Source organism: Protopterus annectens, chromosome 2.part0, assembly GCF_019279795.1.
Source record: "Protopterus annectens isolate FY-2018-M chromosome 2.part0, PAN1.0, whole genome shotgun sequence".
Lineage (NCBI taxonomy): Eukaryota > Metazoa > Chordata > Ceratodontiformes > Protopteridae > Protopterus > Protopterus annectens.
The window spans coordinates 1,375,352,564-1,375,366,111 of NC_056728.1; the positions used below are offsets into that span (position 1 = coordinate 1,375,352,564).

Genomic DNA, 13,548 nt, shown 5'->3' on the forward strand with positions numbered 1-13,548 from the left:
GTGACTAATCTTGTTCAATTTTTTTACATATCTTTACTGTCTCTTGTATAGCTGTTATAAATTTTAAGCCATCTCTTGTTTTTTTTTAAACTATCTCTTGTATAACTTTACAGTTTAGCAGGTTGTAAATACAATTTAATACTAAACAATACAATAACCATTATGATAGCTATTAACAACTTGTAAAATATCTTATCCTGTCAGGTTTAATCTGTTTACCAATATTTCTAATGCACTAATACCTGTTTTTCCCTCCCCCTGAAACAGTATTGTTAAGAAGGAACAATATATTATTTCTGCTCTGTGGCTTTATTTCAGACCCTTTTGCAACACATACTGCTCACACAGTGTGTAAAACTGATAAAGTACCCTTCCCCCTGTAGTACTGCAGCATTGTATATCTGCTTTATAACATATGTCAGCCCAACACTTTGGTTATACATTTGCTTTATTAGGTTATTAAACTATAGACCTTTGTCTGATATTATAGGTTCATAGGTTTATACTAGGCTATCTGCCCTAAGGCATTTATAAGCCTAGCCCAAATTATTGTGGCTTATGCCACCCCTTATATGAAAAAATACTGTGCCCATTAGTTTGTTGTGCCTCTGTCCAGCAGTGACCCAGAGATGATTCCCGGGGTAAACCTACGATCTCCCATCCACAGGTCTAGATTTCTCTTGAACAGAGTCAGCGAGGTGCTCTGCCTCACATGGACCGGGATTTTATTCCACAGCATAGGGAGTCTCTGAGTGATAAATCTATCCCTCCAGCACGCCCTATTTATATCCGTGCTAAGGTCTAAGTCGCTTGCTCTAGAGGTTGTGGTGGATTTGGATTTTTGAGGTGGAGCATGTCCATTAATTCCGGGTTGGACATGGCCTTGTATGTCAGGCACATGTCACCTCTGAGCAGACGGTATGCGACTGAATAGAGCTGGAGTTTCTTCAATCTGGCAGCATATGACAGATTTTGGAGTCCCTTTATCCTTTTGGTGAGGAACTTTTGGGGTCTCTCCAATTGCTGCAGATGTCGGGTGAGATACATCCCGAATGGGGCATTGTACTCGATCATTGGTCTGATAAGTGAAGAGTACAGGGGAACAATGACCTCACTAGATCTGGATGTGAATCCCTTCATGATCAGGTGGGCAATGTAGAAGGTCTTTCTAACCACTTTAGCAATGTGAGTGTCAAAAGAAAGGCCACTGTCAACCTGGGTCCCCAGGTCCCTGATAACCTCTTCTGTGCTTAGTGGATTGCCACCTATATGGTAGCTTGGGGTTACCTTGTTTTTCCCGAAGGGTATGACTATACATTTTTTGGCGTTTAACTTCAGGCCAGATCATCTTTTCTGTTGCCTTTGCTGTCTATTTCTACTAGTAGTAGTTATTTGTACCCTCCTGTATACTTTATTTGAACTGTATGTAACCCATCTGTTGGCTATACTTGATGTAACTAAGGTTTTTTTTTATTTTTTATCCGTGACATATATGCACAATTGTGATGTTTTACTATAATTACCAAATAGTGTTGCATGTGAACATTTTAACAATTATGTTTTAATAACAACAAATTTTTAGAAAAACTCAAGCCACTTGTCTGGCAGTCTTGTTTCTTATCTTATCTGTTCAACATTTCCTGTAACTATTCGTCCAGTTTAGGAAGGTCTGAGCTCACATTTCAGTTAACCCTTTTTAGCATTTTTCCTTTAATCATATATATATTTTTTTACTTTTGATTTCAGTATTTTTTTATTTATTTAACTGTTCTGACATTCATTTTACAAAGATTGTTTGACTAATACCATCTGTGATTTCATTTCTTTTTAAAATTCAGAACTTTAACTGTTTGTTGTGGTGTTACTATACAATTATAAAAAAATGTAAAAAAAAAATAAATAGATATTAGCTTAACAAACATATTTATATATTTACATTATTTATATTTGTTGTTGTCTGCCTGTTATTCTTGTGCGTTGTATAAAAAGAAAATACATGCATGTCAGTCCTGTGACTTTAAATCATTACTCTTATTAACTATTTTTTAATTAATTTTTATATACAAGAACTGTTTTGTTTACCTTTTGACTATGCTAAGAATGGCAGTCATATGCTCTACTTTACTGTAGTACTGATAAATAGCTTGCTTTAATTGAATGGAAGTTTTAAACATTTGAGAATGATTTGTATTTCACCATCCTACCATGTAAGCTTAACCATTTTCAAAACACAAACATATTATAAAATATATTTCTTTTGCACAGATCAACTGTAGTTTCCTACTCTTTCCCAATGTATGAAGGAAGTCAGTCTCTGTCAGTTCAGCTAATCTATTTTCTTCATCTTGTAACTGTTGTTTAAGAGTCTCCTCATGGTCTGCCTGATATGTCTCAGGAACCTGTTCTGCTGAATCTGAAACTCCTATGCACTTTTGAAAAAATGTTTGTATAACTTGTCTAAGCTTCCTGAACTCATTGTGTCTCTTTTTTTAGAAGTTTACTACATTTTTTGTAACAAAATGTACTAGTGGTTCTATCAGTAACTGATTTGACTCACATGTGGTGACAGGACATAACTGTTTAACATCTGAATATAATGGAAACACTTTAGCCTTAGTTAATTCTTTATCATGAACAGATCTGTCTTCACAGTCTATTGTTTTAACAACATCATGTAATACTTTTTTAGGACATAATACACAAAATGCAGTTTTTGTTGAATCACACAATAAACATTTGTCATATTTCACATGGTTTTCTTTGAGATACCAGTTAAATATTGTAATAAATTTGCATAATGCCTTACTATCAACCTGCCCTACTAAGGTTTTACATTTACTAATATGCTGTGTATACCAACATTGCAATTTACTATCCATACTGTCTAATTAAACATCCAAACTATCGAATAGCAACCATACTAAAAAATGTGACGTAGAAAAAAGTCTTACCAGTGAGCAAGAAAACAGGTGATCAGGCTGTTGTTGCAGATGGCTGGAAATTTTTCAGTCACTTGAGAAGCTGGGAAAGCACAACAGGCAGTGAACTATTGGGCTAGTGGATATCCCCCTTTTCTTTAATGAAATTATGGCACTGCGACTGGAACTTCTGTCTCACTCCGGATGTAGACGTCTAAAAAACTTTACTACTGCAAGCTGTATAAACTGGAATACGTCTGTTCAGAATTGACACATACGTACAAATGTTAGTTACTGCAATTTAACTGAAGTAACCCTCTGCAGGGCTTATCATCACTCCCCCTGTGGTTGAATGCAGAGTGTAGGTTCAGATGCAGGCTAGCTTGCCATTGAAAAAATTATATGGTGCTAGTCACTCAGCTGGCTTGCCATTGAAAAAATATATTGAGCTCTGCTCTCTTGCTGCTTCTTACTCTTACTGTGGGATTTGAAGTCTTCTTAAGACACTCAGTCTTGCTGGCTGGAATCAAAGTCTGGTTATAATTGCATTCACAGTCTGTTGCATACAGAAACTTGCAGAATATACACTGATACAGCATCTGACTTTAAGAGCAGTAACCAATAACTTTTATAATAAACCAAACCGGACAAATGTTGCAGCTTAAAAGTACTGTTCCAACTTTACTTCTCATATAGTACAGATGATGTGAGAGATATAACATTTACCTCAGAACACCAAATGTGTCCCTACCATACCCCTAACAACTAGATTTAATACAGACTTTTTATACATATTTTAGTTAAACTCACACCCTCTAGGTTTTGGAAAGATACTGCCTTGATGACGCAAATGCTAACACATCTGTTCTTGTGCAAATGATGATAAGTAAACTGTCCAAGAAAATGCCTTGTAAACTGTCTTCAAGAAAATGCCTTGTGGATTCTGTAAATGCTGATAAGTAAACTGCCTTCAAGGAAACGCCTTGTGGATTAGAAAAAGCACATTTTTAAACTTTTAGAAAAGCATGTCCTGTTGTCCAGTGAAAGCAGATTACACTCTTGTCATGTCTGTAAGAAGTAAGTTTTCTTGATGTGTGTATAATACACTCATAAGCAAGTTCCTTATTTTTTTAAGCCACAGTCATTTAGTATGGTTGCTGATCACATATTACTAAACTCTGTTTCTGCATTTAAGCAAGCTTTTTCTTTCAGCATATTTACAACAATTAATTTCAGCCTTAAATTCATAATATCTAACAGGATGAAAATGAAGCTAGGTATGGATCAATATCATTCTGAGATGCCCATATAGAAAATCTCTTCCATTTGCTAAGATATAACTTTCTGGTAGATGCTTTATGAGAGGATGTTAAAATATGTTGAGCCTCGGCTGAGAGTTTGTGAATCCTGGCTATGTTTGGAACTGGAGCAGCCAAGCTGTCAGTTTGAGGGAGTGAAGGGAAGGATAAAGAGTCCCCAATGAATAAGTCAGAAGATTCGGAACCAGGTCCAAGATCCAAGGTTCTTCCAATAAATGAAGCTGAAGGAAGGGAAACCAAATTTTATGAGGCCAGTAAGGGGCTATTAAAATTACGGTCCTTCCCAGAGTCTTTGCTTTCCGTAACACTTTGGGTATTAGAGGGAAAGGCATAAAGGAGACCCAGGGGCCAATTGTGCACCACTGTATCCCTTGGGGCATCCCCTGGCGGGGGAATTAGGGCAAAGTAGCTGCTGCATTTCGTGTTCGTTCGGGTTGCAAAGAGATTGCAGCAAGGCTGGCCCCACCTGCCGAAGATCCTTTCCACTATTTGTTTCTTTAGGGACCACTCGTGAGGCAACAGAATTGCCCTGCTTAGCTTGTCTGCTTTCACAATGGATTTCCCCGGGATGTGCATTGCTATCAGAAAGTACTGGGTGGAAGTTGCTCACTGCCATACTCTCAGGGCCTCTCGACACAGAGGATAAGATTTGGTTCCTCCTTGTTTATGTACCAGACCACTGACATATTGTCTGTCTAAACTGCAAGTGTTCCCAGAGAGAGAGAGAGTCGTGAAAGGACTGCAACACTAGGAATACCACTCTCATCTCCAAGCAGATGAGCCTCATGCTTCTTCCACGCGCCTTGGGCTTTTTTTCCCTGATAATGCCCTCCCAGCCTATCAAGGAAGCGTCCGTGGTCACCATGGCTATAGAAGTGGGTAGAACAAATGGACGGCCTAGAGTTACTTGTTGAGATGTCAGCCACCACTGAAGGTCCTTCTTGCATGGATTCGTTATCATGATTTAGAGTGACAGTGAGGAGCCAATCGTCTAGATATGGAAACACCTGGAATCCCAAATGTCTCAGGAGAGCCGTGACTACTACCATGCATTTGGTGAACACACTGAGGGCTGTAGTGAGACCAAAGGGCAGAGCACGAAATTGAAATGACTGGCTCCCAGCCGGAAAAGTAGATGATCCCTGGATGGCCTGTCCATTTTTATGTGGTAGTACGCATCCTGGAGATCTATCGAGCACATCTAATTGTCTTTCCCCAAAAAGGAGAGTATTTACTGTAGCGTGACCATCCAGAACTTTGTCTTTTTTACTGACTTGTTTAGTCTGCAGAGGTCTAGAATAGGTCTCCAGTCCCCAGTTTTCTTTGGAACTATAAAGAACCTTCAATACGTTCTGGATCCTCTTTGGTCTGCTGGGACTGGTTTGATGACTCTTTTCCAGCAACTTTTGGACCTCTATGGCTGCTTGTTCCCTGTGACTGGGTGGAATGTCTGGGATTTTTTTCACAAAAGGGGGCAGTGTGGCAAAGGGAATTGAGTATCCTCTGGATAGGATGCTTTGTACCCAGCTATCTTTTGCTATTTTTAGTTAGGCGTCTGGGAACAAAGAAAGGCATCCTTAGAGACTGCCTCCAGAGGAGGACAGTCGGGCCTCCTCTCATGAGCACTGACAGGGCTTCCCAAAGAACTGATCTCTGTCACCCTGATTCTGCAGACCCCCCCCCCCCCACTCTGCCACGTGGACAGCATCTTCCAGGATTTCCTCCTCCCCTGCCTCTAGAGGGGATTTCCCCATGAATGTCCTGGAAAGATCCTTGAGATTTACGGAACCATATCTTTCCACCACCCCTCCCTTTGGGGTAAGGTCTAATCGGGGTAGAAAAATGTACTCCGACAGCAGACAAAGTCCTTCTGTCTTTCTCACTCCTGGTAAGTGTTCCCTTTCTTTCGGTCCAAAAAGGGACAAGCCATCAAAAGGGGTGTTAATAAAGGAAGACTTAAAGGGTTCCGCAAAGGAACATAGGTACATCCATGAATGTCTCCTAAGGGCAATTCCTGTACCCGCTGCTCTGCGTGTTCCATCAGTTGCATACGACACCAGACACATGGAAGAGTTCACAACAGAATTAAGAGTAGAGAGCTGGGAAATTATCTCGTCTGCCCTCGCAGCTACTGAACCCTGCAGGGTATCTCCTTTTTCCTTCAGGAGATCCCTTTGTAACTTAGTGAAATGTGTGAGATAGTTCAGCGATCGAAGGACAAAAGCGGTTGAACTAAACATACGCTTCCCATACCTGTCCATGGTCCTAGGCTCTCTGTTAGGAGGATGAACAGATGTAGAAGTTTCTGATAGTTCCTTCTTGGTGGCCACTGCCACCTCCATGGCATCAACGGGCACTCCTTTAGTTAGGAAGGTTTAGTCTTGAGGCCAAGTTATACATTTATTAGGCCTCCTTGGAACAGGCTCTGTGGTTTCCGGGGACTCCCATGCCCTTTGAGAGAGCAACTCAATCAACTCATCAAAGGGTGGAGACACCCAAGAGGTGGAGGGTTGAGACCCAAAAGACTTCAGGAGGACTGACTCATCATCAGTAGGGTTAAGGAATTTCCAGCCACCCCTCTGTTTAAGAATTTCTAAGATATCTGCAAATGAGATATCCTCTGAGGGGGACTGTGGGGACCCTTCTGAAACATCTAAGTCAGTATCCGAAGTGACAGATTCCTGTGAGAAGTCCAGATGCTTCCTCTTGCAAAGTCTCTTCCTGGGAACCTCTTCAGTGGGAGCTTCTGGAGAGATCTCAGAAGAGCATGGCTTGCCCAGTGGGGCTTCCTGAGGCTCAGTGTCTCTACGCTTTAATGGAGTGTGTGTTGTAGAAGTAGACACCGGAGCTTTAAGGGAGTGAGCTGCTGGTACTGACAAAGTGGTTGTCGGCATGGACAATACACTCCTCATGGTCTTGAAGGCCCCTCAGTCCTGATGCGAGGAATCCCCTAGATCCTTGGATTCAAGGGACTCTCCCGGCACAAGAACAGATGGCTCTGAGCCTGAGGTCGGAGCCGAAGCCAGGAGAGGCAAAGTCGGAACTGATAAGTCGGTTCGACCATCCTCTCTGGACCCGACTGGCGAGCGTCAGCTCCGAGATCCCTTGATCGGCACCGACGATATCAGGGCAGTCGGGGCTGACAAACCTAAGGTAGGTGTTGGCCCCGTGGGCTCCATGATCATCAGTTCCGAGCTCTCCGGCTCCGAAACTTCGAGGGAGATTGGAGGAGGAACAGAAGACGTTGGGGGAATTTGTGTCGGCTCCGAAGTCCCAGGGGTCAGTGCCGATAAAATTTTTGCAAGCAACCGTATCTGCAGAAGTCTCTTCACCACACGATCCACATCCAAATCAGAGAGTCTACTGGAGGCCCGAGAAGAATGTGTGGATGAAGCCACTGACTGTAAGACGGGGGATTTCAATGTAGGAGAGTCCGGCTCCAATGTCGGAGACCGGCTCCTAACCAAAACAACAGTCGACTTCAATGGCTGTGGAGCTGATGTTGAAGCTTTATTTTTTCATGGCTCCGAAGATCTAGAAGACGTCTTTGAGTGTTTGTTATGCTTATCCAGTGCCTCTTGGAAGGAGGATTTCAAAATACCTCTATCCATAAGTTTCCTCTTCCTCTCATTCAACACTCTAGCACTAAAAGAGTGGCATATTGAACAGCTTTCTTGTAGGTGCACCTGACCTAGACAATAGACACAGTCAGTATGTCCATCAGTGATGGACATCTTCTGCCCACATCTTGGGCATTTTTTAAACCCAGACTTGGATTTTTCATTCTCTTGATGAGACATCCTATCAGTAATCAACAGAGAAAAACCTGTGTGTGTGTGTGTGTAAGAAAAACACTCAGAAATATATACAGTCTCTAAGCTATGAATATATATATATATATATATATATATATATATATATATATATATGTATATATATATATATATATATATATATATATATATATATACTATTTGGACATTTATGACTGAGAATTCGTGTTGAAAAGTTTCCAGGAGACTGTTTTATTTTGGTGGATATTACTGGCTAAGGATTTTTGTTTGGAGTTTCCATATAAGACACTAAGGATTTTTGCTTGGAGTTTCTATATAAAAGACTTAGCCATTATCGTACCTGCATGAGATACGGCTGTTTTTACTTTTTTATTTACATTTGTGCAGAACGTTAATCCTTCGTGTGGTTTTGGTATTGTTTAATATATATATATATATATATATATATATATATATATATCAACACAGCACACTAACTCTTAATAATGCAAGATCTCTAAGCAGTATTAATATCCTAAACATCTAGGCTATCTAATTTATATAAAATATCTAATTATCTAAATATAGAATATATATCTATATCAGCAGATCACACTAACTCTTAATATCTAATTATCTAAATATCAATATACTTGCCCTGTAAATAAAAGAGCACTAACTCAGAACACACAACTATGAAGAATATGAGACAGGGAGGGACTAAAGGCCTAAAAAAAAAAAAATGCGGCCACTTATGAACATCTGGATCAAGTTGCAACGGCAAAAAAAAAAATCGGGGGAAGATCAAGGTGCATCATGGGATAGGAAGTTGGCCTCGAGCTAGTTGAAGACCTCGAGCTTTTGCAGTTGGCCAAGTCGGAGCCGAAGATCGGCTCTGAACTCATCAGTAAAAATGGACAGTGAGACAGAACAACTTAACATTAATAGATATCACTACTGCAGCAAAAGATTATAGGCTAATCATTCTGGTGACCTGAGCTTTGACTTTAAAAAAATCCCAGAAAAAAAATAATCTATGCTAAACAAATTTTCATCACTGGATATTCTCACACATACAGTAAACAAAAGGACCAGGAGAAATCCAGCAACATGCAAATTTTCTGCACTATATGTAATAAAAACCTAATATTCCCAATATCATAAGGTTTATAAAAATTCTACTAACTTCTATTAGTCACCACTCTCGAATTTTCCTCCACTGACATTTCAAAATCATATAAATCACTATCTGCTGTAAGTCATGTCTGGTCTATTCCAGAGTACTCTGAAAAAATCTTAAACAAAAGCTTCAACAGATAGATTGGAATCCTTATATAGCAGTTCTGTACACTTTCTATAATCTGTTTATACCAATACTGTTTGTCTTTCGGCTTTTAGGGGTTAGGGGTCGCCACAGCGGAACTCCAGTTCACTAATGATTGACAGTAGATTTTCACGAACGCCGAGTTTCCAGCTCGAAGTTCAACCTTCAACGAAGGTACACCCATTTACGCATGTCTTTCGAAGGCCCCCCCAACCGCGGAGAGGACATGCAGACTCCACACAGAAGGCACTCCCCGCACTCCAGCCGAGAATCAAACAGGAGAACCTCTTGCTGTGAGGCAACAATGCTACCGCTGCACCACCGCGGACCAATACTAAATAGACTATTCACCCTGACAAAGACAAGAGTGACAGGTAATAAAACAACACGGATCACACCAAAATCAATCAAATCAAGGACAGAGAAAGCTGCAAAATAATGGAAAAACAATTTAATATTGACATCTATAAAAACTTTAGGCACTAAAATCTTAGTAATATAATAAAAATATCAATGCCACAGAGACCTCATTACAATTGAATCATGCACATTATTCACCTGGGAAATACAACGACTTTTTGAAAAGCAATAAAAGACCTTTGTACAAATAAAAACATTCTAAAATCCACAAACACAATACTAAACACAAACCTTACAAATGCTACAAAAGATAACTTACTCAACCTCCCCGAATGATCCTAAACTTTAACCCAGTCCACTCTACCCAAAGGCCTTGAAACAGGCCAAAGACCTTGTGGGAATATCACAGTCAACAAAGCATAAATAAATAAATAACCTTTGTCACAAATTAACAAACCCTTAATTTTACTTCATTGTTAAGATGGTTCTTGTGACAGATTTCAGTTATAAGCACCAACATCATGTACTACACCTCAGCTTCCTTAAATTAGGCCTGCTGCTAACATAAGGTTAAAATCTCTAGGAGGACAATCCTGCAAATGCAGGTCCCACCAGTATACACACAGCTGCCTGATATCTAGGATCTAAATCTTGGATTCTTGCATGGGAGGCTCCAATGAACTCTTTTAGAGCTAGAATGTCAAGTTTTGGTCAACCTTGGGAGAAACTCTGGGAAGGGAAATCCCATTGGCCAGGCACAGTCACAACCAGGAGGCTGGCTGAGGGTTGAGTGGCACCTAAACAAGGGATGTACTCCATGAGTGAGAGCTAGAGAAGCACCTCTCCCAGGCTAATCATTATTTACAAAAGCAAAGGACAGGTGCAAATATGGGCCCTCACTAGTCAAGGCTGTGGACGCAGTACACACACACCGAGAAGCTATTAAGATGCTGGACTTATCCCCAAGACAGCTGTCTTTCTCTGATTCTTTTACTTTCTAAAGGCAATCTCATAAAAACCCTGAAGATAAGCAAGGGACATTGCACTGATCCCCAGACTGGATATGTTAAATCCTAAATAACTGCCCGACAGCAAAACAGAACAAAAGCTTTGCCCTCCTATGTGTAGGAGTGGCTGTGTGGAATCACTCAAAGTTAGTGTAGTTCTTCATGTTTCAATATTTCAGGTCTCAGACAAGGGAGCTTTTATACAATGAATATTAGGATTAATATTCTAAATGTGAAAATGGTAGAAAAGCAACAATGGGCTTAGGGTTTAGAATCACTAAATAAATGCAAAGGGTGACATCATGGTATACACCAATACAAGATAAAACTGCCTGCACTGGTGGAATTTTTGAAGAAAAATAAACTGCAATAGATGAGTGGCTAAACCTAATTGCAGACCAACCAAGAGTCCTAATTTTAGGTTTGTAGATGTTCTAAACTGCGGTGGTGGTGCTGCGGTAGCGTTGTCGCCTCATAGCAAGACGTTGTCCCGTTCGATTCTCAGCTAGAGCATCTTCTGTGTGGAGGCATACGTGAATGGGGCATGCCTTCGTTGAAGGTTGTGTGTCAGGGCTGGTAACCCGGTACGTAAAAATCCACTACCAATCATTAGCGGACTGGAGTTCCGCTGTGGCGACCCCTAACTGGGAAAAGCCAAAAGACACAAACAAACAAAGATGTTCACTCTTGTTCTTTTATATTAATGCCATTTGCAGCTGAAGAACAAGCTACAGGCTGTTCTGAATCATCGATTGGCTCAGGCTGCTTGAAAATGGAAAAAAATTCAAATGTCAACAAGAAATATTAGCCTGTGAGGTATATAGCATTTCAAACTCAGATTAAGGCTACACACATGTCAGAAAAAACAAATTAAGCTAACAGCCACCAACATTCCTCTTCCAAATATGCTTAACGTCAATACCATCAAGGGTGATTCAACAGCTTGGAAACCATATTTAACAAATATATTCTTACCTTATTTGGGCCTTCTTTTTTTACCATGACAAGTTTTGCAGGCTGTTGGTGAAGACAATACGGAATAAGCTGTGTATGACTTTGTTTTTCACCATTTTGAATGGGCAAGTGCTGAGAAATATTGACCTTTGAAAGTGCTTTATGAAGTCTTTGTGACAAATCGAACAATAAGATGTTCAAGTGCTCTTTAAAAAACAAACAAACAAGACACATTATAATTAACTTACTTTATGCAGCCAGTGCTACATTTACTTTTAAAGAAAACAAGCTGATTTTTATAGCGCTATAAAAAAAGTACAGCTGTGTACACTTACCATAAAAGAGGATGTTCGAGTGTATTCACTGTTGCAGTCTTCACATATGGGTTATCCGGCCCCCGGTAGTCCTCAGTCGGCCCGAATACCAGAGACCTTGGTATATGACGTCGGCTGCCGCCGGTTATAAAACTGATGTCAGTACATTAGGTATAAAGGGAGGCAACCAATGCCATTTCTGCAGTTTTTCTTACCTTAACTGTCAGGAGCCCCCAAAAGAAGGCTAACCCAGGAATGGTAGCACCCTGGACACATGTCAAACAAAAAATAAAAATCTATAATCTGTGCCTTAGGGAAGAAAATGGGACTGGAGGGTGGGAAACCAGGACTGCAACAGTGAATACACTCGAACATCTACATTTATGATAAGTGTACACAACTGTACTATGTTTTTCGTGTTTCACTGTTGCAGTCCTCACATATGGGTTAATTCCCAAAGCCCAGTAAAAAGACAAAGGGGGGAGGAAGGATCACAGATTAAGAGTTGGTAAGGAGACCCTGCAAAACTGCAGAGGCAAAACCAGCCCTGGATTTAGAAAACAAAGGTAAATTGTAATGCTTTGTGAAAGTATGGACAGAAGACCAAGTAGCTGCTTCTAGAATGTCTTTTGTAGGCACACCTCTCAGAAAGGCTGCAGAGGTACAGGCTGCTCTAGTAGAATGGTCCTAATACCCTGAGGGGGAACCTTCCCATGTTGCAGGTAACAAAAGTGAATGCAATGAGCAATCCATTTGGAGATGGTTTGTTTTGAAATAGCTTTACCCTGAACCCCAGGAGCAAAACTAACCAATAACTGTTCAGATTTTCAAAAGGATTTAATCCCAAGTAAAATCTCAGCTGTCTATCCACATCAAGAGAGTGCAGAATCATTTCCCCTTTATTTTGAGGATTGCTGAAAAAGTAGGCAGGTGAATAGACTGGTTAAGGGTTAAACTGGAAACCACCTTAGGCATAAGGGAGGGATTGGTTCTCAGAGAAACCCGATCTGAGTGAAAAATAATGAAAGGTTCTACTACCATTAAGGCTTGCAGCTCAGATACCCTTCTAGCTGAAGTAATAGCTAGAAGGAAAGCAGTTTTCCAGGATATAAACTTCAAATCTGCAGAGGCAGCTGGTTCAAAGGGAGGCAGAGTAAGTTCTTCCAAGACAAAATTAAGATCACAAGCAAGAGTAGGAGCTCTTCTGGGAGTTGTAAGATTACTAGCTCCCCTCAGGAAGTGCTTCATCAAGGGGTGGGAAAAAATGGGTTGCTCAAAAGAACAAAGAGCCGAAATTGCTAAAGTGTGAATTTCGATTGAAGAAAAGGACAGTCCACCATTAAGCAATTCTGATAGGTAGTGAAGAATGAGTGAAAGAGAAGGACGAGAAGAGTCTTCTCCTTTAGCTAGCATCCAAGAGCAAAATCTCTTCTATCTCTTTTATCTGCATAGGATTTTCTCATGCTAGGCCTCCTGGCCTCATGAAGAACTTCAACCACCTGTTGGGAAAGATTTAAAGTATTAGCCAGGCAGTTAAATGCAGAGTTTGAAGAAGAGGATGAAGGAACTTTCCCCCTCC

General features: G+C 40.4%; 1 protein-coding gene across 1 annotated transcript in view; it reads right to left on the reverse strand.

Annotated features, from left to right (window-relative positions):
- The window catches only part of ZGRF1 (zinc finger GRF-type containing 1), a 2,981,513-nt gene that overhangs the window by 1,813,274 nt on the left and 1,154,691 nt on the right, over positions 1-13,548 (reverse strand). Inside the window, 1 exon segment of the mRNA XM_044061551.1 lies at positions 11,677-11,861. Within this exon segment, the coding sequence (XP_043917486.1) occupies positions 11,677-11,861 (185 nt within the window).